Here is a 24784-nt window from a genome sequence, read left to right as displayed (position 1 = left end):
AACTCAGGCCAGAAGTTCATTGATGTTGAAGCCGCTTTCACAGTCAGGCCAGTGATAGGAAAAACGAACCTTGTGCTCCTTTTCTCTCAGAGGGCCTTTTTTCCTTCCCCACTATATAAGCTACTTCTAGTATCTCTCAGACTAACATAGGCCTTAACAAGAGAGACCCTAAGAAGACCTTAACATAGACCTTAACAGGAGAGTCAACAGCAGAGAACCCTGACCGTTTGCAGAGACGTTTTGAACCAACATGTTCTTTTTCTTTTGTGTGGTTTTTTTTCTTTGTTGTCATTGTTGTTTTCTCACTATTGGTCCTGACTGCACTGGAACTCTATGTGGACCAGGCAGGCCTCGAGCTCACAGAGTTACACTTGCTTCTGTCCCACGTGCTAGGATTAAGGGTCTGCCCTCCTTGCCTGGCTTTTATTTCCTTTTAAAATACTGTTAAATCATCCCTAGAAATGTTTCACACCTCCAGCCCAGCATATAACGACTCCCATTGGGACTGAGCATTCACTCTGCTTAGAGGGGATTCAAGGTTGCCTGCTCCCTGCCTTCCAGGAAGCCCAGTGACTTTGTCATTCTTGTTGCTGCTCTGAGAATCAGGATAGAAAAGATGTGTCCAGGTTACCTTGCTCTCCTAGTGGTTGGTATGAGATCTGCAGGCCACTGGTTCCCAGCCACAGCTATCTTTGTTCCTTAGGCTACTGAACTAATCCTGCCCCACTGCATTTAGATTTCTAAAGTCTGTATCCCAGACCCTAAAAGAAATCTAACAAGGTGACGAGATTGTGATTCTTGAAGAGCTTGAGAGTGCTCCACACTGCCTTAGAGCAGCCATCTCCCTAGCTGAATTCCTTAGGAGGCTGGGATGGTTACAGAGCCCTGCAGCAGCTTTCAGAATCACTGGCCCCGTCCAGGTTTAGCCTTGATGACTAGAGACTCAGCTTGGAGTTCAGAAACTTCTTCCTTTCTTTTGTCATTTGACTTGTTGAAGGTTTAAACAAAACAGACAACAAAAGGGGTTGAGAGAAGAAAGAAAGAAAAAGGAGGAGGGGAGAGAGAGAAGGAAGTCAGGGAAGGAGGGAGGGAGGAGGAACAACCACCCCCCTTCAGCATTTTTATACAGAAGAGCCAAAGAGAATGGTTTTCCTGTGGGTGGTTCTGACTCATTGACATGTAACATTTGACTCTTCTGCTTAGTGTGTCTTTAGTCTTTCTACCTTTTGTTCTTGCTGTACAGTAGAAGTTAATAGAAAAACCACAAAATTGAGACTTATGAGGAAATAGGTAAAAAGATAACTCCAAATGCAAATTGCACAGATATTAAGAAAAGCTTTTACCACAGATCATGTTGAATACTAATTTTATATTTAAAATTGTGTGTGTGTGTATGTGTGTGTATGTAGTATGTATGTAGTATGTATGTATATATGTATGTATAAAATATTATCAGAGAGGCTTCACCCAGCAGCTGATGGAAATAGATATAGAGACCAACAGCCAAACATTAGGCAGAGCTTGGAGAAACCTACAAAAGATGGGGAGGAATGATTGTAGGAGCCCTAGGGGTCAAAGACACCTCAAGAAAACCCACAGAATCAACTGACTTGGGAACATAGGGGCTCACTGAGACTGAACTGACAATCAGGAGACCTGCAGGGGAACTAGCAAGGTCCTCTGCATATAATATCATATACAATTATATATTGCATATATAAAATATACATATATTACATATAAGTATATATTAGATGTGTACATATATGTGTATACACATATTATATACATATATAATATATCATATATAATTTAGTATCCATTAAAAGAAAAAAGATGGTTATTTTTTATATCTGCTTTCTAGGCCGAGACTATGAGAAGGATAAAGTTTGCAGTGAACTCGCCATGCTGGGGAAAGATGACTTCAGATCTTTGTAAGTTGCAGTATCCATGAAGTTCTCTTTGGGACATGACCTTAGACAAAGAGAGCATAAGCTAACTTTCATGCTGTCTGGAATGCTGAAATGGGCACTGAGATGAGGGAAGATCGTTGGGCCGCTGTGGACCAACAGGACAAGCAGGTAGAGGTGAGCCAGAGGTGCCAGCTGAGCTCTGGTTACCACGGTCTAAGAAATCGTCATGGGTAAACTGAATGATTGAATTTGTAACAGAGAGGAAATACAGGTTTCTGGAGCACACAAGCAATGACCTACAGAATATGTTCTTTGGGGGAAGTTCAAAACAGACTCCAGGCTGTTTTGATGGGAACTATAAATCCAGTTTTTGTCTCAGTTAGGGTTTCTATTGCTGCAAAGACCACGATCACAGCAACCTTCATAAAGGAAAGCATTTAATTGGGTCTGGCTTACAGATTCAGAGGCTTAATCCATTGTTATTATGGCAGGAAACATGGCAAAATGCAGGCAGACATGGGGCTGGTGAAGGAACTGAGAATTCTATGTCAAGATCAGCAGGCATGAGGAAGTGAACTGGCTTGAGCTTCTGAGACCTCAAAGGCCACCTCTAGTGACACACCTCCTCTCCCAAAGCCACACCAACTCAAACAAGGCCATACCTCCTAATAATGCTACTCTATATGGGTCTATGGGGGGGGGGGGAGTATTTTTGTTCAAACCACCACAACTGTATGCAAGATAATTTTTCATAGAAAAAAAATGCTTTACATACAAACACATATTCTCACCTTTAGGCAAATAAAAAAGGGTAATGCATAAAATATTTTATTTAAAAGTTGAATTGATATCCTATTTTTGGCATGAGTCAAAATGTCAAAAAAACAATTCAATTAATTTGATCATGTTTTTCTCCCTCAGATCACTAATTGCATACAGCAGGAAGTTTCCCAGGAGCACATTTGAGCAGGTCAGTCAGCTTGTGAAGGAAGTTGTCTCCCTAACTGAGGAGTGCTGTGCTGAGGGGGCTGACCCCAACTGCTACGACACCAGGGTAAGTGTGTGTGTGTGTGTGTGTGTGTGTGTGTGTGTGTGTGTGTGTTTATCTGTCTGTCTATCTGTCTCTGTCTTAGTCAGGGTTTCTATTCCTGCACAAACATCATGACCAAGAAGCAAGTTGGGGAGGAAAGGGTTTATTCAGCTTACACTTCCACATTGCTGTTGATCACCAGAGGAAGTCAGGACTGGAACTCAAGCAGGTCAGGAAGCAGGAGCTGATGCAGAGGCCATGGAGAGATGTTCCTTACTGGCTTGCTTCCCCTGGCTTGCTCAGCCTGCTCTCTTATAGAACCCAAGACTTCCAGCCCAGGGATGGCACCACCCACAAGGGGCCCTACCCCCTTGGTCACAAATTGAGAAAATGCCCCACAGCTGGGTCTCATGGAGGCATTTCCTCAACTAAAGCTCCCTTCTCTGTGATAACTCCAGCCTGTGTCAAGTTGACACACAAAACCAGCCAGTACAGTCTCTATTGTGGGTCAGGGAAGAGAACTGCAATAGGCCTTTATATCACATTTTTAGGACACTCTATATATCAAGACACCTACTCCCAGTTGGAAAGAAAAATAAAGACTATTATTTTTTAGTGCCCATGATTATTTTAGTACTGTGTTCCTTTTACTCAGGGTCGCTACAAGTTTCGAAAGAAAAACAACCCAGATAAGGTAACTCAATGACTTACTAAATAAATGCTGACAATGAGGAGTATGTGTCAGGTTTAAATCCAAGTTGGACTCTAAACACCTTGTAAAGTTAGACCCATAGATTGGTGCCTAGCCCAATTGTCATCAGAGAGGCTTCACCCAGCAACTGGTGGAAACAGATGAAGAGAACCACAGCCACACATCAGACAGAACTTGTGGAAACCTGCATGGGGGCGGGGGAGGAGGACTGTAGGAGGCAGAGGGGTGAAGAATACCACAAGAAACCCACAGAATCAACTGACTTGGGCTCATAGGGGCTTACTGAGACTGACCTGACAATCAGGGAGCCCGCATGGGACTGACCCAGGTCCGCTGCATGTGTGTTATGGTTGTGTAGCCTGGTCTTCCTGTGGGAATCATAACAGTGGGAGAACGAGCTCTCTCTGACTCTTTTCTCAGCTTTTGGCATTCTTTTCCTCCTTCTCCAGCCTTAATATGAGGAAAAGTGCATCGTCTTATTATAACTTGATATGACAAGTTTGGTTGCTATCCTGGGAACCTGCCCTTTTCTGAAGAGAAAGGAAGGGGAGTATATTAGGGGGAGGGGGAGGGAGTGTGTGGGGAGGGGGAAACTGTGGTCATAATGTAATAGATGATAGAATGAATGAATACATTAAATAATAATCTTTAAAGTCACTTTAAATTTGAACCTCATAAATACAAACTCATGAATCTCTTAAAAATAATTTTAACATATGCTATGTAGTCTAAAATGCTGCTTACCTCTTTATTACTATTATAGGGTTATGTATGATTAATGGCCACAGAATTACTAAACATTAGCCTTGAATCATTTAGGTCACTCAAATATTGCTATACACATATTGTGTGTGTGTGTGTGTGTGTGTGTATGTATGTTTCTGGGTATACATAAAAACCATATATGTGTACATGCATGTCTTTGCAAGTGTTTTCTCTCCTATAGTATTTACTTAGAAATTGAATTCCCAAAGGAAGATGATTAGAATTTAGTGTCCACACAGTAACTGATAAAGGTGGAATAAGGAGACAGACCTTTACTAATGAGGTCATCAGCACATGTACAAATAGGTAGATCTGGTTTAAAGGTTTCCACAGAAAGATCAGCGTCTGTTCAACCCCATTATTGTAATAAATTCTTGTGGTGACTCTCCTTACCCATTGGCTGGTACATGTGCTCCCCTTTAGCCTCTCTTTTACATCATTTCTTTCACCACCAAGTTCATCAATACTCATGGTTTCAAACTCATTCCTCACCATGTCAGACTGAAATGTTCATCTTGGAATAATTGAAAACAGGAAAACCCAGAGTAGTTTCTAGGGAGGTTAGTGAAAAGGGAAAAGAAACTGGCTGGAAAGAGAGGTGATCTTGAAAGAAAACCTACTTCTTAATTTCTGAGTCATGAAAGGTAGGTAGCCCGAGGAACAATGAGTTGGTTTGAAAGACTCATTAGGAATGTTGCTTTCCTTCACTGTTAGGAAAGGTCTTTAGAAAATTTATCTTAAAAGGATAATGTATGTCCAATTTTACTTTTTCCTACTCACCAAAGTGAGTTTTCCATGGAAATTTCTACTTTTTCCCTAAGATATCTATTCTTTTATACCATTTTATTTCAACTATCAAATTTCTTCTCATTCCTTCCCTATGATTACTTTTGTGGTGTTCTGTCCTTTGGCATAAATGAGAGTAACAGAACTAGGGGGCTGGGGAGATGGCTCAGCGGTTAAGAGCACTGGCTGCTCTAACAGATAAATCCTGAGTTCAATTCCCAGCAACCACATGATGTCTGATGCCCTCTTCTGGCATGCAGGGGTACATGCAGATAGAGCACTCATACATAAAATGCATCCTTACAAGAAAAATCTTAAAAAGGAAAAGAAAAGCCTTTTTAAAAAAAAAAAGAAAGAAAGAAAAGAAAGAAAAACCTGGGAGGTAACGAGGTGTGGTGGCGCACTTCCTTAATCCCAGTACTAGAGAGTAGACGAGCTAGAGCTACACACAGTAGGGCTACCTGCCTCCATGACTCAGAAATTAAGAAGTAGGTTTTCTTTGAAGATCATCTCTCTTTTCAGCTAGTTTCTTTCCCAGCTCTTGCCAAGGCTCTGACCTAAAACTTAAAGGAAGACTGATTGTCAGTCACCATCTTTGACCTGCTATGCAAGCATTAATTGTTTTATATGCTAGATACATAATGGTGATATAAAATCACATTCCTGGAATGACAAGCAACTGTAACTTACAGGAAGCCAAATCCGGCAATGTGAAGAGGATGCTCATTTAGTAAAGGGAGGAGAGGAGCCATGGCAGGTCCTCCTTGCTTGTGATCTAACTGCAAAAAAGTGGGTGGGAGATTAGATAAGAGCCACTACCAGAATGTCTCCAAGCTCTCCTCACCTCGGAGATGCTAAAATCCCTTCACTGAGAAATACCAGACTATGTGACAAAGGCCAAATGGCTACAGCTCAAGAAGTACGGTCTGTTGATTTATGAAAGTTGTTCCATGTTCTAGTCTGGAGAGTGTCATTGATTAACATAAACAAGATTGTATGCTTGCCTATGACCAAAATTATTCAGCCTTATATGTTTGTAAGCCATAGTGTGGAAACTTGATTACTAATGAGAATATGTAAATTAGAAAGTATGTATTATACTGAACAGAGATTCACACATAGTGTATAAGTTTTCCGGTTTTTGATTTTTGCTTTTGTTTCCCTTTGTCTCATCCAGACTTCAGAGCTGTCTATGAAGTCCTGTCAAAGTGATGCCCCCTTTCCCGTTCACCCTGGAACTTCTGAGTGTTGCACCAAGGAGGGGCTAGAGCGGAAACTCTGCATGGCTGCCCTCAGTCACCAGCCGCAGGAATTTCCCACCTATGTGGAACCAACAAATGATGAGATCTGTGAGGTGTTCAGAAAAGACCCAAAGGGATTTGCTGATCAGTAAGTGGTCTTTATAATAAATCAAACTACAGCTCTTCTTATACCAACCCAGATGTGTACTGCTGGGGAGGCAAAGGCAGGAGGATCACTGTGAGTACCACAGTAGTCAGACCTCATGTTGAGACTTTCAGAAACAGAAAGAAGCAGGAAAGAGAGATAGAGAGGAGGGGAGAGAGAGGGAGGGAAAGTAAAGGAAGGGAAGGGAAGGGCGGGCAGACAAATAAAAGAGGAAAAATAATGAAAAAGTAGTATCTATATGCAAGCATGCAAAAAATTCATATTACATAGTGGGGTGTGAGCCGCCCACTCTCCCAAACTGCCACACACTATCAATAGCATCTCTTTTCATATGACTTATTTTCCAACATCTGGCAGTACCTATGGTGAGTCCTCTTATGCCACTAATCCTTGCATCATGGAGATGGTGGAAGCAATTTTACTACTGTGCATATTTTTAAATACAGAAATAAATGTCCCAACCACCTCTATACATCTTCAGAAATAGCTGTGAACATGACACATATTACCAAATTAGTATGTAATACGGACCTTTTTATTGTCTAATCTATATGAGGAACCACATTATACTCTGCTTACGTTCAAATTGGAAGGCTATAAAACAGACGGAAATGATGCTGGGCATGATCTCAAATGCCCTCGATACCTCATGAAGGACACTGGAGGCAAAGGCAGGGAGTTGCTACAAGTTTCAGGCCAGCCAAAGCTAAGTGCTGAAATTTTCTCTCAAAAGACAAAACAAAACAAAATAAATAGGGACAAAAAATAGGGGGAAAGGCTACTCAGGATGATTAAAAATATCTATGTGCAAAGGTACAGGGCAATAAAATTAAATCTATTCATAATTTCATAAACATTGGTTGGCATGCTCATTTTTGTTATTTTTGAGACATTTTGCTCAAGGGTTCAAATATATTTTTATCATTTTTAAAAACTTAGCTGAGGCCTCCAGAGGTCATCACATCCCTTGAAGCTGGGGTTAACAGGTGAGCTGCCTGACGTGGCTGCTTGGAACTGAACTCAGGTCTGGAAAACCAGGAAGCACTCTTAACCATTGAACCATCTCTGCAGCCCTCAGAATGTCTTTTAGAGCCTCAGGAATGTGTGATGCTAAAAAACAAAGTGATTGCTCTTGTCATGTAAGTTGGCAATTTGTGGGAATTATATAGGATAGTAAATTTAAAAAAGAAAATGCGAATAAGTCCCCTGATTTTATTCACTGTCATTATGTCACCAAGAAGCTTACTAAGCAGCTAATATAGGTGGTTCTCTGAGCAAGACAGGTAAGAAAAAAAAAAAAACAGATGCTTTCACACTTGAAATAGACATAGGAATTATAGAATGAATTTTTCAGAATAAATATATTATTGTGTAGCTGCCGGTATTATAATTCTTTCTTTAAATTCATAGTTATTTCATGACCTAATGGGTTGGGGTAGCATCTCTATGGATAAAATGCTTTCTGTGTAAGCATAAGGACCTGGGTGCAGATGCCCAAAACTCACTTGTTGAAAGAGGGCAAAAGCAGGAAGATCTCTGGGAATTGCTGCCCTGACACACACACACACACACACACACACACACACACACACACACACACACGCACACACACATCAATATAAAATGCATGCTTTCTTCATCAAAATACTAACACAAGTTGGGTTTTCCTGTCCTAGGTTTCTATATGAATATTCCAGCAGTTATGGACAAGCTCCTCTGCCACTTTTAGTTGCCTACACCAAGAGTTATCTCTCTATGGTTGGATCCTGCTGTACTTCTGAAAGCCCAACTGTATGCTTTTTGAAGGAGGTAGGCTTTATCACAGTTATGTATTATTTTTCCTTCCTAAAATGCCATTTCCTTTGAACAAAGGGAGGTGTTAGTATTTTGTAATTAGCAAAAGTTTCCAAAATACCTTCCCTGCATTTTGTTGGTTGGAAAAGAGCAGTGCCCTTAAGGAGAAACCAACAGATTACAATGACTAGAGATCATCATTATATTGATTTTGAAATGTCAAGCAGCTAGAGCATCCCTTTCAGCTGTTTATGCACATTCTATTTTATTGGTTTTGATTGCCTAACACAATTCTCCCTTTTCTTTTCTAGAGACTCCAGATGAAACAGTTATCACTTCTCACCACTATGTCAAACAGAGTCTGTTCACAATATGCTGCCTATGGAAAGGAAAAATCAAAATTGAGGTAAAGACTCCATACCATCTTCATAGTTAAACGTTTGCTCCTTCACTCTACTTTGTGTTCCCAATATGCCCATGAAAGAAGCTGTAGAATACAGTCTATTAATGAGCCACTCAAACACTCAGGCACTTTTAGTCTCGTGTTCATTTTCTTTTTACATTAAGAATGTATTTTTTTGTGAGTATCATATATATTCAAATATATCATATATAAAGCATAATTACCCATGGGTTATATTTTCATTAGTGTCTAGGAATTTACTCTGAGGAATTAGCTTTTGTGTGAACAAAGATTAAGTTTCAAGATAGCGCTGCTATATTTTAATACGGAAAAATTAGAAATTCCCTAAGTGTTCCTAGAATGGAAAATATCTCAACAATATCATATAAACATAAAATATATCAGTGTTTCAAAATTATACTGTAAAAGTAGGCCCAATGAAAAATAAAATCCAAGTAAAGTCCATCACTCAAAGAAATCCAAGATAATACAATAAATGGAAAGGTACTCCATGCTTGCTGTTTGAAGACTTAAAACTATTAAAATGCAATACTAGCTAAGCAGGGTGATGCACAACTACCAGCACCAGGAAGACTGAGTCACAAGTTCAAGGCTATCGTAGGCTACATAATGAGTTCTTCATCTGGGTTACATAGTGAGACAATGTCTCAAAAAGTAAATTAGTCACCATTAAAAGTAGTAAATGAAATAAAATGCTGTAGTATTTAAAGCATGCACATAGTCAATTCAATCTCTTAAAGGCATAAGGGCACTTTTTAAAAGAAAAAGAAAAAGGGTTTTGTTTCTTAGCTATCCATTACTGTAACAAATACAGAGAAAGGTTTATTTTACTTTACAGCTTTTATGGTTTCAGTCTATAGCAAGATGACCCCATTGTTTTGGCCTCTGGTGGCACACTGGATGGCAGTGTATGGTAGTGTAAACCATCACCACAAGAGAAAATGGAGGAGGTCCTATTATGTTTTTAGAAAATTAAGTCCAAAAGACCTAAAGACTTCCAAGGAAGGCTCATCTCTCAAGGACTCCACCACCTTCCAGCACAGTCACCTGAGTTCAAACAGGAAACACGTGGCTATTTGGAGGACATTCAAATTCCAAAGTTCATCACTGTCTAGAAATGAATGTTATCATAAGGACCTCAAAGGACTCCAGATAGACAAAATACTCTAAAAAGTGGGGTAGGAGATAAAGACTGAGATAACTACCAAGTAGCAACAATCAGGTTACTGCGATACTGACATAAAAAGTGATGAACAGATTCCTGAACAGAATAGATGGCCCTGGACTAAACTAGTACATTTATTTGGTCAAATGATTATACAACAGAGCCAAGGTAATTTCTCTAGCAAACAGTGTTAAGAAACTAGATACCCACATGCGAAAGAATGAAGCTGGACCCTTACCTGCACCATTAAAACATCCTAAAAGTCTAAACACAAGATCTAGAACTATAAGACTCAGAAGAAAACAGGGGGGAATCTTCAAGGCATTGGCTTTGACAATGATCCTTTACATGTGATACACAAACAGAAGAAAGGTAAAATTAAAAATAACTATATCCAACTTTAAACTACTATCCAAAGTTAAGAACAAGGGAAGAGGCAACTAAGTAAAACAGTGGCAAACTATATCTAATAAGGGGGTAACATTCAGAATACACAAAACATTTCTATAACTCAGTGGCAAAACTGCTAAATCAAAAGTGATTTTATATAACATCTTAAAAGACAATGAGATGCCACACTAGCATAACACTGGCATTGTAGACTGGTTTTAGTCTAACATGCATGAAGATTTGACCAGAAGAGAAGCTATGTCTCAATGCTGAATATTTGAAAATCTTCACTGGGAATGGTTTAATCTAATATTATAACTTTATTATATAGCACAGGTCACATGGCAAGTATGTTCCATCCATCTGGTGATACTACATTATCCCTCTCAGTAGTATGTCTGTGGTGAAAACCAGAATACTAAGAATATGCCTTAGCTAATAAATAAATTTTTAACTTCCAGCCATCTCATAAAACTAACCCAAAAAGTGCCAACTGCTAACCTGGAGAATGTTCTGCCACTAGCTGAAGACCTTACTGAAATCCTGTCCAGATGTTGTGAGTCTACCTCAGAGGATTGCATGGCCAGAGAGGTAAGGTGATCCCTGTGATCATCATCACATACTGCACTGAGGACTGTGAACTGTCTGCCAGTCTTCCAAAGCTGCTTTTTATGTGAAATATTCTAGCATCCTCACATGCCTTTACAAACAATAAATATATTCCCCACTCTGTTTCACAGATAAGGAAACAGGTTAATGGAGGTGGGTAATTTGAGACCACTCAACTAGTGAAAAAAAAAATCCACATACACACAAGGACAAGATTTCCAGATTCCCAAGCCATGTACTATGCAGATTATCCATTACTCACACATGGTTAATTTAATTACAGTTTTCAATACAGTATTTAAATTGAACACAATTTAAAATTCATTTATAGCATAAATTCTTATTAGTAATGATACTATCCAAGGCTGGTAATATTCTTATTATACTTTGTCTAATATATAAAAATATATTGTATTTAAAATTTGTAAACAAATTAAAATTTGATAAGTTTTTTCTACTTTCTCAATTTGCATAATTTTCTGAAGTAGATACAGACTCATATAATTATATTAGATGAAGATCATTCTCCAAGGTCTCGCTGACATTGGCATAGATCCATTAGCTGTGTACTCCTTTTCCATTACAAACATGCATGTCTGTGCACAGATGCTTTGCTGTAATTATACATGATGTCCAATAGGATGCCACTGGATTGTCTGTTGTATGTATCACATCATTACCTAGGGTGCAACATATTTTATCTTCAACTATTGCATTGTGTTGGCTTTTCAGTATTTAATCAATGTCATACTTTACAGCATTATTGTTGAATATTTTCTTTATTCTAATTATTTTAAAGATAAATTGTTCTGCTTGGTTTTTATTAACAAAGAGTACTGGTTTTGATATGGAATTTTCATAAATAACACATATACATACTTAGAGGTAAAATTAGACTTTATGTGATGAACCATCACATATTAACAAACTCCCTCCCCAAATAAATAACTGTTTCTGGCAACATAAATTTTTTTCCTAAGAGCATTCAGGCTGACATTTATAAACACCACATCAGAGCTTAATAGTCTAAGTTTTAATTTTTGGTACGACTCACAAGAAAGTTAACTGCACAGGTCCACCATTCTCTTTGTAGCTGCCTGAGCATACAATAAAAATCTGTCAAAACTTATCCAAAAAGAATTCTAAGTTTGAAGAGTGCTGTCAAGAAAATACACCCATGAACATTTTTATGTGCACTTACTTCATGCCAGCTGCTGAACCACTTCAATTGCCAGCCATCAAGTTACCAACCAACAAAGACCTCTGTGGTCAGAGTACCACACAAGCCATGGACCAGTAAGTAGAGTGAGTGGTGTGTGGTTTCTTTCTGTTACCCCAGAATGCAGGCATCTTTATGGGGTCCCAGACTGGGGGAAGTAAACTGTCTCTCTTTCCAAATGCCCTTCTATGGTTTCTATGGAGTTTAAGTATTTGTTAACTTGAAATGACTCAGATCTTTAAACTTAGATAGGGAAGACGCCCATGGTGCCTAAGTCTACCTCTGGAGGTGAGAGTGCAGGGGGAGAAGAGGCACAGCCTTTCCGACTTAGGTTTTGTCTTAGCTGAGTTGGGAATGACAACACTGCCTTACTTAGTGCAGAGGTGGCCAATAAGAAAAGCACCTCAAGCTGGGCATTGGTGGGTCACACTTTTAATCACAGCACTTGGGAGTCAGAAGCAGGCAGATTTCTGGGACTTCAAGACCAGCCTGGTCTACAGAGCAAGTTCTAGGACAGCCAGGACTGTGCAGTAAAACCCTGTCTTGAACCAAAACGGGAAGGAGGAGGAGGAGGAGAAAGGAAGGAAGGAAGGAAGGAAGGAAGAAAGGAAGGAAGAAAGAAGGAGAAAAGAAAGAGAGAGAGAGAAAGAAAAAAGAAAGAAAGAAAGAAAGAAAGGAGGGAGGGAGGGAGGGAGGGAGGGAGGGAGGAAGGAAGGAAGGAAGGAAGGAAGGAAGGAAGGAAGGAAGGAAGGAAAGAAACGAGTCCTAGAAGGTCAACAAAAATGTTTTATAAAATAAAATGTCCCATACACATAATACATAAACACATATCATGGCAATGTGTATTATGTTATGTCCCGTATTCTATTCTAAATTACAAATGAAAAATAAAAACTAAATGTTCATCTACCTTTTGGAGAATAACCATTTGATAACAAGTAAAGCATAAAATTTAGAGTGTTCATTCCTTAACATTATTGATATCTACTGCCATTTAAAAAGAGATTAAGTACAAAGAAATGGTGAGATTTGATCTTGTTCCATCTAAATAAAAATAATCTAAATATATGTTATGACTATCTTTACACTCAAATGATTTTAAAGCAAACTGAAAAAGGTGATTAGAATGTCAGTTGCCTAGATAAGAAAGCAGAACTTAGGCAGAATAAAAAGTATTTTTTATAAATACTGATTGAACTGATAAATTCATAGGCAGCAACTATATAAGCAAAAATGAAAAGAGACTTGTATTATACTCACATAAAGGACATTTCCATATATCTTAAAGTAATATGTTATGCTTTTATGTTTTCTGTTGTATACATAGATATTACAGTTATTAAATCACACATTAACAAAATATTTTCATGAAAATATTGTCTACTCTAAAGTCAGTTTATGGGGAGTTGGCTTAATTTAAATTATGTTTTAAGTAAGTTGTACAAACAACAGTAAACGGACTCAGTAGTTCTCATTTATATATTTATTCACGCACATTCATATATGATATAGGATTCCTTAAAGACAAAGATGCCATAAACTTAAGGGAGAGTAGGGGGACATGGGAGAGGTTTCAGGGAGAGTAGGGGGACATGGGCGAGGTTTTAGGGAGAGTAGGGGAACATGGGAGAGGTTTCAGGGAGAGTAGGGGGACATGGGAGAGGTTTCAGGGAGAGTAGGGGACATGGGCGAGGTTTCAGGGAGAGTAGGGGACATGGGCGAGGTTTCAGGGAGAGTAGGGGGACATGGGAGAGGTTTCAGGGAGAGTAGGGGGACATGGGCGAGGTTTCAGGGAGGAGAAGGAAGGGGAAAGGGTGTAACTATATTGTAATTAAAATTAAAATAAATTAACAAAAAGCAAAAAGCCAGGTACACCCATCGATGCCTACAATCCTAGCACTTGGGAGACTGAGGCGGGAAGTAAAGCAGGAAAGTCACAGGATGAAGGATCCACTGGCCATACCGAGTAACAGAAAAACTGTGCAAACCATGGGGCACTCAGAAACAAGGTGTCATTCTGCCTCTGTAGTAGGTTGTCCCATTTCTGATTCTGGACCCCAGACACACCTTGAAAAGCATCCTTTCCTCTTCTACATGACACCAGGTATACATTTGAACTAAGCAGAAGGACCCACGTTCCAGAAGTGTTCCTCAGCAAGGTGCTGGAGCCGACTCTGAAAACCCTTAGGGAGTGCTGCGACACTCAGGATTCTGTCACCTGTTTCAGTACTCAGGTACGCCTGGCTAAGTTTCTTTATCAAGAACATAGGCAAAATTGGTAGGATGAAGTTTATGGATCAAACGTGCTCCACTGCCTACTTATTTTTGCCCTGTAAGATAACAAGGAAAACATGGCTTGTGGTATTTGTGTACTTACTAAATGAAAAAATGTCAAAAGAAGATTAATATTTCATGACGTAGTAATTAAGTACAATTCAAATTCCAGTGGCCATGAGTCATATTGGGAAACTATCATCCACTTTGCTTGTCTGTTTTATGTGGCTGCTACTGTGTGGAGTAGGATTTATCTAATAGAAATCATATATGATCTACAAAGGCTAAAATATTTACTAACTGGCTTTATGCAAAAAAGAAAAAAAAGTGTTTGCTGATACCTTGCATAGGGACATAGAATTCTGATCTAACAGCACTGTGTGACAGTATTTCCACACAAGGAATGTTGATGTGCATTTTTTTTTTACAGAGTCCTCAGCTGAAGAGGCAACTAACTTCTTACATTGAAAAGGGTCAAGAAATGTGTGCAGATTATTCGGAGAACACATTTACTGAGTACAAGAAAAAGTAAGTGGCTGGTTTTGTGACTTATCCTCCAGTGTGTCTGTTGTACTTGTCTGGTTCTGTGGCAGAAACATACAAGTGAAAATTTAGGATACACTGCATGAAACATAAAGAAGGGTTGCATTTTTTAAAAGCTTTAAAAGGTAATCATAACTCTTTTCTGGGGAACAGTGTAAGGATAATCTCTTATACACTGTGTAGATGCATTCACCTGTCAATAAAAAAGCCTATGGCCAATGAGCTGAGCCAGGATTAGAAAGTGAGACCTCCAGTAGGAAGAAGAAAGGGATTCTGGGATAGAGAAGCAGGAAGATTGGTCCTGGAATTCTTGTAAGAAGAAGGACTTGAAACTGAAAGAGAGGTAACTTGCCATGTGGCAGAATTTGGAATAGAATAACAGGATGACTAAATTAGGAGCTAGTCAGATAACGATCCAAGGCAGGTATTTATTCATATATGAGAAATCTCAGAGTTGTTAGCGACAGGGAGATCTCTAAGGTCTGCCCTGAGCAGGACAAGAGACAGCGAGGACTTCTTCAACCTTTCTCCAAGCCTCTGAATAAAGTGTTTCAAAAACAACAGAAATCTCAGAGTCAGTATTCCTGGGTGGAAAACACAGGGTTACAGTACAGGGTGTGTCGTGAGCATTAGGTGAGCAATCAATTAGAACAGAGGCACAGCATGTAAATTATAAGTGATCTGTGGAGACTTGATTCAAAACGGCAACATGAGCACATAGTTGGTCAGTATTCATACCCGTGGAGTTACCTACTGATGGTTCTCTGACAAGACCCAAGATTTCATGGTGGTCTGATGCCAACCATCACCAGCATATGTTGTTTGCAAAGTGGAAACAAAGACACTAATTATCAATAACATGGTAGAACAGTTATTTTTCTCAACTAAAGGGGAAGCATGTTACAGGAAGTAGAAATTAACAATAAAATAATTGGCCATCAAAGTGAAAGACATTGTGTTGGTTTTTGGAAAAAAGAAGAAAAAAAATCTCAAAAAAAGATTATGCTGTTTTTCCATTTTGTTTAATAAATTTCCATTTTTCAATCAGTTGGAATATAGGATTCAAGTAAACACACATTTGCACAAAAAGAACTTCTAAAAGAATCGCAGAGTAGGGTGTCTTCTCAGTGATGCCCATAAATCTTCCTTAGTATGTGAAAGTCTTATGCTTGGAAGTGTTTTTCCTCCTAAACCCCGTCGCTACTGGTCTGGGAGCATGTTTCTTGGAGAAAGTAATAAACCAATGTAAGTGGACTGCTATGAAGGTGAGGTGGAACCAAGATCATAAATGGTTCATGCTGGAAAACAGCAAAAGCTGTCAGGTCCTATCATGGTCTTCGAAGTGAACTAGTGAGACACCTGCGAGCAAGGGCCAAAGGATTCCACACGCAGTTCAGTGTATCCACACCGTGAGTTCCAAGGTCTGCAAACGGGGGCATGAAAAAGAGAGAGCACAAAACTGAAATCGAGTCCAGTGGAGAAGACATTTTAAAGGGAGCTTGAAATTTAATGTTCAAGAAAGGTGAAAAGCCAGGGAAGACAGACAAGGGCACCACTTATGTGGAAATGAGCTACCGAAAGGGCAACAGCTGGCTTTCAAATTCAGGAGCAATTTCTGTTTGCTTGCATGACTTTGAATGGGGCATAGATTTCAATTCTAACCCCAACATGGCTTTCAAACTCCATTCCACAAATAGGATTTCCTAAGACGGACAAGTATTTCTATTTTTAGGTACCTGATTTGAAATAGCTGTCATTTTGCTTAAACAATGTCCCTAAAATAACTCTAGCTTAACCTTACAGATAATTGTTTGGTTTTGTTTGTTTTGTTTTTGTTTTTGTTTTTTTTCAGATTGGCAGAACGGCTTAGTACGAAAACACCCAACGCCTCTCCAGCAGAGCTGGAAGACATGGTGGACAAGCACTCAGACTTTGCTTCTAAGTGCTGCTCTATAAACTCACCTCCTCTCTACTGCAGCTCACAGGTAGGAAAGTCTTGCCTCCTCCTTTCGGGGCTAGAGTATTTCAGAATGCCAGTGCTTTATCTTCGTTCTAAATGTGCCTAAAGTGTCTAACGTGACAGGCTTTCCTGAGGGGTGGGGTGGCCTTACTGGTTGTCTCAGCAAAGAAAAAAAATAAGAAAAATAGTTTCCAGGTTGTACTCTTTAAGAAGGAAAGGGGGTTATCTGTAAAACATATGAAGTGTTGCAAGCTTCAAGAAACGAGGTTTGCCTTGGTTGTGTGGATTGGGTCCTTTGGTTGCTGCTGTGCACTCTGGGGCTCGGCCATGTCTGGTGGGTGTGGGGTTCTTAGTTGAGAACTGTTCCGCAGGTCAGGGAGAGTCACAAGGAGTGAAAAGGGCTAAAAGCCTGAGAGGAGTCACCAGGAAGAACATGGGAGACTCTGGGTCAGCATCAAGAGGCTTAGTCGTAAGACTTAAGGCTGGCCAAGTCCCCATGCTCAGGAATATTTGACCAACACAAAGAGACCCCACATTTTCTTGTGTGCTTTTTGTTTTTTGTTTGTTTGTTTTGTTGTATTTTGTTTTCCCTTTATTCTTTTTAGTTTGTTTTGATTTTTGGTTTTTGTTGCTTGTTTTTGTTTTAGTTTTTTGTTTTCTTTTTTTTTTTTTTTGAGAGAGAAAACAAAAAGAGCAAGGCAGGGAGGGATAGATAAAGAGAAGGAGGGGTGGAGGGAGCGAGGGATGAGGAGAGAGAGTATAACATCATACCATGAAATGAAATTGGCTGTGTAGCGACACAGGGAGGGCTTGGGAGGAGTTGTAGGGAAGACACAATTTAATCAAACATATAAAAATAATAATTTTTTTATAAGAGAGGTTTGTAACTGCAGGGAACATGAGAAGCACAAGAGATAAGAAAAAAATGCAAATGTCAGAGGCCACCTAACATGGTGAGCATAGCACTTTGGGTATATTTATGTCAAGCTTGTGTGTATGTTTGTGTGCATGCACTTGTGTGTATATGAGCATATGTGTGTGCATGTGTGTATATGTGTGTGTGCATATGCATGTGTGTCTGTATGCATGTTTGTATGGTGTATGTGAACATGTGTGGGTAAGTGTGTGAATGTGTGTGTGTGCATGTATGTATGTGTATACATGTGGTACGTGTGTAGATAGCACATATACATACATACAAAAGGTAGACTGATAAACAAAAATACTTATATAGAAATGGAATCACCAATATCTCTTATTTTAACTATAAAAGTCTACATTAAATTTGTTTCAGTATAATAATATAATGGTCACATAAGTGTTTACTCACCATAAGAATTATTTTATAAAGAGTTTTAATGTTACAATGGCAATCATTATTAAATATGAACATTTCTTTTATCAATTGGTTCTCATTCTTCCTCTGTCCCTTTCTCCTCTCTCTTTTCTTAAAATCCATCTATTACCACAGCTTCTGCAATATTACTTTTCAACTTTGTACAAGAGATGATCTTGTCTACAGTGCTTTCCTGTCCACTGCTACTAAGGTGTCCTGGTTGTCTCCTATAGGCTGCAGTGTAAAGCTATACTATATTTTCATTCTCTCTCTCTCTCTCTCTCTCTCTCTCTCTCTCTCTCTCTCTCTCTCTCTCTCTCTTTCTCTCTTTCTTTCTCTCCCTCTCCACTGAGATGTGGGAGTAGGGAGCCCAGCCCAGTTGTGTCACCTCACTGATTAGACCTGAGCTACACTGACTTCCAAGATATTTAGGGATTATATTCCTATCTCAGTCATCAAGTCAGTACCTGCATTACTCCACAGAATTTTTATTGGCCATTGTCAAAACACAGGAATCTCATTTGTTTAATTTCCCATTTTACTTATTATGCTCCAATAGCAATTCAACTGTTTTAGAAGAAACTAAAAGTCAGAGCAACACCACATTTCACTTTGATCTAAATTGAAGATATGATCGTTCTGAGACCTTTGTTGTTGTCCATTTCATTTCTGGACGGTGGGGAGAGTAATTCAGAAAAGCACATCTGCCTCATGGAGTAAGAATTTGGTGCTATTGATAGAGTTGTCCACCAAAATCTAGCAAACAGAAACAACTGTAGCCAAATGGGAGCTAGGCTGACAGTTTTCAGTGATGTTTGCTCTCCACCTACTCTCTCAGTGCATACTCTACATGGAAGACCCACTTTAGGCTAATATGTTTCTCAGTAAAGATTTTACAATATGTTAAACAGAGTCTCAAAAGCTCTCTATGAAAAATATTTATAGAATAATCTAAAGCAATTTATTTACACTAAAATACATATTATAAATGGATTAAATGAAGCAGATCATATATGATTCTGGAAATCATGAGTTTACTTGTTGTTTTGTTTTAAATTAATTTTCTGCTTGTTTTCTTCAGGCCATTGTTAGGGATTCCAGCTCTAATTTAGCTAGTCATGACAAAAGTCAAATGTTGGTACCAAAAAAAAAATTACTGACTAAAATTCCAAACTTACTAAATTATTAATAACAAAGAATGCCAACAGGTTGGTAGTACTCACTCTAAATTCCAACAGCCTCCCTTCCTTGACTAAGACCCATTTCCTTTTAGCAGACTATGTCCAACTTGTATAAAAGTTGTCTTTACTTATATCAAAACTAATAAATATAGTTTGAACACTTATTTAGAATTTTCTTTCTTCCCTTTCCTACTATTTTATTGCCTGAACAGTGTGTCCTCCAATTCCTCATGCCTTCTTTGAATTACTCAACTTTTGTGTCAGGACAGTTGGTGTGACTGTGGATAATGGTGTGGTGTCACCAGAAGCCAGACCATGCCCACTGCCAAGCCACTCAAACCAATGGTCCTTCCAGTTAAATTTGAAAAACATCTTTTCAGGCTCCTCAGCCTCCTCTGTGAAACATGTAGTATCTCCAAATATCGCTCCCTCTTTGAAATGATGTGTGTGTATGTTCATGTGTGCATACATGTGCTCTGGTGACCATGTGGATATATGTGCATTTTGATTGAGCTAGGCTGGATGGTTAACAAATTCCAGGGGTTCTCCCATCTGTGCCTCCCCAGTGCTGAGATTTCAAGTGCACCCCTATACCCAGCTTTGTATGCAGGTTCTGGGAACCAATCCCAAGTCCTCATGCTTATGGGGCAAGCACTTTCCTCCCTGGGCTGTCTGCCCAGCCCCTTAACATACTTTCTGTAGCACCCATGTTAGCGCTCTCTACTGTTATGTTATGATTGTCCTTTCTTGTTCTGTTTCATATTTTCATCATCTTCTACTCACTCTTTAATTTTCATTTTGCATAGTTTGTCTTTGATGATCAAATCCGTGATACAACATTTTCCTAAGTGTTCTCTATATGAGTGACATTAATGTCTAAATATCCACCTTCAGCCAATACCTTGCCCCTCTGCAGCAAGCTCTCCACACAGCCATTTGTGGTGATCTCTTCTAATCACATGATTGCTTATCTCACAATAGACTAATACCCAGCACGACCAGAAACTCTTCACCTAGAACCTTCTGTTTTGTACACTCATGAATTATGTCAGCATCATTTATCCATTGCTTCCAAATGAAAACTTAATGATGCTTAATTTCTCTTCTAAACATTTCTAATCAAATTCCAAGTCCTGCCAACTCTTCCTTTAAAATGCCTGTCAGTCCCTGTCCTATATTTTTCAACATTCAACTCTCTAGTTTCCTGTAGTCTGTCCCTGGATTGCATCTTCCCAACTCATGTCCCAACTCCAGTCTAACTCAATTGCCTTGCACTGAATCCCAGCTTTACCCTGAGGTTATAGTAATCTCCATAAAATCATAAGATTGCTAATACATTCCTCCAGTGGCTATTCACTGTTTTCATATCAAACCCTGATCTTATTTTCTTTTATTTTTTCCAGTCAAGGTTATTGATCCCTGATTCCCTCTCCAACCTGACCTCCTATGACTCTTTCTGTGTCTCTTTTCATGTTTTCCTGGACTGCTTTCAATTTTCCAAACATTAAACTTGCTCTCTCACCCAGGCTATTGTGTGCAGACAACTATACCAACTCCTGTTTCTTTGACAGCCTTTAGATTCAGCATAGAGTAAGCTCCTTTAGACTCCATGTTCACAAAGCAAGTGCTTCTGCTTTGCGTTTTATGCATTCGCTAATTAGCACTTATTAGGTGCTACTGTTCTCATAAGGCCACAACTATGGGAGGGTCAGCACAAAACTAAACAAATACGAAACATGCCTAATGAAAATTGTAATGAAAACTTGCATTTGGGCAAGAATCTTATTCTTTGACAAAGTAAAAAAGGCAGTGCACCATCTGCATGATCCAATAGCCTCTGAGTAAAATGCTTCATAAACTGTAAAAATATTCTGTTTCATCAACAGATTGATGCTGAAATGAGAGACATCCTGCAGTCCTGATACAGGGCATGTGCACTGTCTTGGGTAAGTACAGTGTTTTAACACATCACCGAAGAGTCTAGAATTTTATCACATATTTTGGAAATCCTAGAAAAGGATGCAAACTTTACTCCAACTATCTATTCTATTTATTATCCATTCCAGTTCATTTTTAGTTGACCATATTAAACCTTGAGGGAACCTTATGTGCTTACAGAGTACACAGATTCTGACATGTTACAGATTTTCATTTTCGGATCTCCAGCCTAGTACTTCATCCATCATAATGGCATTATGTAGGATAATGACACCATAAATGTCATGGGAGGGATCCTGGTGCACATCAAAAAAAAAAAAAAGTTTCAGGATGGGGCAATCAAGCATTAAAATTCATGGCAGAGGTTTTCAGATCCAGCACCATGTGCTTCCTTCAGATGTTATGCTTCCAATAACTTAAAAGTGACCAGTGAGGGGACTGGAGCTGAGTTCTGACTACTCTTCCAGAGGTTCTGAGTTCAATTCCCAAAAAGTCACATCATGGCTCACAACCATCTATAATGTGATCTGATGTCATCTTCTGAAACACATAAAAAATAAATCTTTGAAAAAAAACCTGACCAATGAAGATATTTAGACTCCAAAACATAAGCTGAACTTGAAATGGAAAGTGATCTTAACTCTACATTTTTTCACTTTGTTTGTTCTTGAAGACAGGGTTTCTCTTTGTAGCCCTGACTGTCCTGGAACTCACTCTCTCGACCAGGCTGGCCTCAAACTCAGAGATCTACCTGCCTCTGCCTCCCAACTGCTTGGGATTAAAGGTGTGGGCCACTATACCTGGCAAAAAGTTGTTTCTATTGTTTTAAATTCAATTGTGTTGACTAAAAACCATTACAGCTAAGATTTTAAAATGTTGCAAACAATGATTTCAATTAGTGTCAGTCAGACTTTTCATGGACTTGGTAAAACAAACAAAAACAAAACAAAATAAAACCTCAATTCTAGAATCATCTAATTTAAATTAAAATTCCCAGTCCAGTTATCTGGCTTTGCCAGCTCTAACCCACTGTTCTATGTTACCTGTACCTCCTGTTTTCTTCTTTATATATGAAAATTTCAGTATCTACTTCAGTGTTAGTATCTATTAAAACATGATAAGGTAAATATCAGCAGGGACCCAGACTAAAGACCCTTTTTTGTACTAGCATCTACCTTCCCAAGAACAAAACTACATGATGTCATAAAACAAAAGAAATTGTCTTCTGAAGACTAGAACTCAAAATATGAATTATTCATGGTGTATATGTTAAAGAGTTGAAATAGTAGCTGGACCATTGCTGATACTTTATCTATGTCCCCAGTTAAGGGAACTCAGTTTGTCTCCATCATAACCTGTAGAGAAGAATCTCCCTAGACTGAAAATCCAACTATATTATGACTGCTTCATAAACCACCCTTCAAGGCACATGAAGCTTTTATTAAGAATGGAGATATTTAGAAAGCCTATAATCATCTCAGCTTGGATTTTTTTTTCTCATCAAGCTCTGTGTGTGTGTGTGTGTGTGTGTGTGTGTGTGTGTGTGTGTGTGTTAGAATGACATCTCCAGTAGCTCAGACTATATTTTCTCAATTTTTAAAAAGACAATATTAGTTTCTCAAAGGATACATTGAAACAGGATAAAATATCCATTTAAGAAAGAAGGTAAGGTAGATGAGATGGTTCAGCATGTAAAAATGCTTGTTGCTAAATCTGACAACACCAGTTCGATTCCCAGGACCAACATGATGGACCCCCACAAGTTGTTCTTTGACCATCATACAAATACATAATGGCCCATGAGCTCCCTATATACACTAAATAAATAAGTATATTTTGAAAAGAAAAAAGTAACTTTCAGGAATATGTTAATGCTAACTAAATCAAGAAATAAGCTCATTTAATATAATACAGCACCAATGAAGAGTCTAAAATATTGATTTTTCTGGTTGATAGTAATTATCTTCATCTTCTATAGATTTTTTTGTTTGTCATTTCTCCTCAGTTAGCATTTTTCTTTAACCTTTATATAATTGTTTAATTTCTGCACCATCTAATTCTTTGACCTTTGAAGCACATTTTGATCACCTAAATAGAAACTAAAAAATCATTTACACGTCTTCCTAAGTTTCTATAAAATGCACAGAATGTTTCGAATCTGGAATGAAGAGCTACTAACAGGAAATTGTATCGAAATGATCTTGTGGCTCTGACAAAGAATTACACCCTACTCAACAAGGTTTTAAGGTGAAGGTATAAAGTTAGAATACAATACTATAGCCTAAGTTTTTCTATCAAATTTCAAACAGTAACTCATACACTGTGATTCTTGGGCTCCAGGAAAGATTCTGTGGTATTATTTAATAACTCTGGAGGTATTTTCCTACCCGGAAACTGGCCCGAGATGACCGAGCCCTGCCCTAGTCACCCTGTACCCAGTGTGGTACTCAATTATACCAGATGAAATGTTGAGTGCTTCCCCCTAAACAGACCAGTCTTTTCATCATATCTTAAGTTGAAAGATACTCATTTTTTTCTGCACATTTTGACAACCTAACACGGTTAAGGTAACATCGGCTGGTCATGTTATTCTTTTTTAGTGAAAGCCCACAAGTCTCTCCCTATAGACTTGAATACAAGCTGAATACTTTGGTCTTAGGTGTTCTCATCCCTAACAGATGCATTCTACTTCACACTTTAAAGGCTTATTGTAACTGGAGTTATCATCTTGACTTTTATCTTCTTAGATGAGCATTCAAGCCCCCAAATTGATGTTCTACTAAAGAGGGAGTGAGTTTTTCAATCTTAACAACTCATTTTTTTTCTAGAAGAAATTAAGTTAGTATTTCCTAGGATGCCAAGAAAAAAGAGTTTCTCTGCCCTATAGATAAAGAATATTTTAGATACTAGAATCACACCTTACACTATGTGAATTTTTATATACAAAAATAAAACAAAGAAAAACAAAAAGCAAAGAACCCAACATCAATAACAACAACAATAAAAACAAAACAAATAAACAAAATAAAAACAAAAACAAAACTGTCTCATACCAAATGGTGTCTTGCTGAAGGAAAAAAAAAATACTGAATCACTATTTCAATTCTATGACCAGGGATGTTACTGTTCAGCTTTCCATAATTGTAACAAAATACCAAAGATAATCAAAAGAAAGGTTCGGGTTCATTTTATCTCACTTTTTGAGGTATTCTGTCCCATAAACCTGCTGCTTTTAGGCCTCTGTACAAGTGTCAGGTGTCAGCAATGGTGAACATGTGGTATAGTAAACTGACATCTCATTGTCAGGAATCAAAGTGAGAAAACATAAGAGGAAGTGC

General features: G+C 38.6%; 1 protein-coding gene across 1 annotated transcript in view; it reads left to right on the top strand.

Annotated features, from left to right (window-relative positions):
* The window catches only part of Gc (GC vitamin D binding protein), a 36050-nt gene that overhangs the window by 10220 nt on the left and 1046 nt on the right, over positions 1 to 24784 (top strand). The window contains exons 2-12 of the mRNA XM_031342051.1: positions 1865 to 1934; positions 2835 to 2967; positions 6384 to 6595; positions 8290 to 8422; positions 8719 to 8813; positions 10848 to 10977; positions 12089 to 12291; positions 14319 to 14448; positions 14919 to 15016; positions 16884 to 17016; positions 21395 to 21454. Of these exons, the coding sequence (XP_031197911.1) occupies positions 1865 to 1934; positions 2835 to 2967; positions 6384 to 6595; positions 8290 to 8422; positions 8719 to 8813; positions 10848 to 10977; positions 12089 to 12291; positions 14319 to 14448; positions 14919 to 15016; positions 16884 to 17016; positions 21395 to 21430 (1373 nt within the window). The 3' untranslated portion in view covers positions 21431 to 21454. The remainder of the gene's footprint in view (positions 1 to 1864; positions 1935 to 2834; positions 2968 to 6383; positions 6596 to 8289; positions 8423 to 8718; positions 8814 to 10847; positions 10978 to 12088; positions 12292 to 14318; positions 14449 to 14918; positions 15017 to 16883; positions 17017 to 21394; positions 21455 to 24784) is intronic.

This window comes from Mastomys coucha, unplaced genomic scaffold, assembly GCF_008632895.1.
Source record: "Mastomys coucha isolate ucsf_1 unplaced genomic scaffold, UCSF_Mcou_1 pScaffold22, whole genome shotgun sequence".
In the NCBI taxonomy this organism is placed as follows: domain Eukaryota; kingdom Metazoa; phylum Chordata; class Mammalia; order Rodentia; family Muridae; genus Mastomys; species Mastomys coucha.
This window is presented reverse-complemented; position numbering and strand designations above follow the sequence as displayed.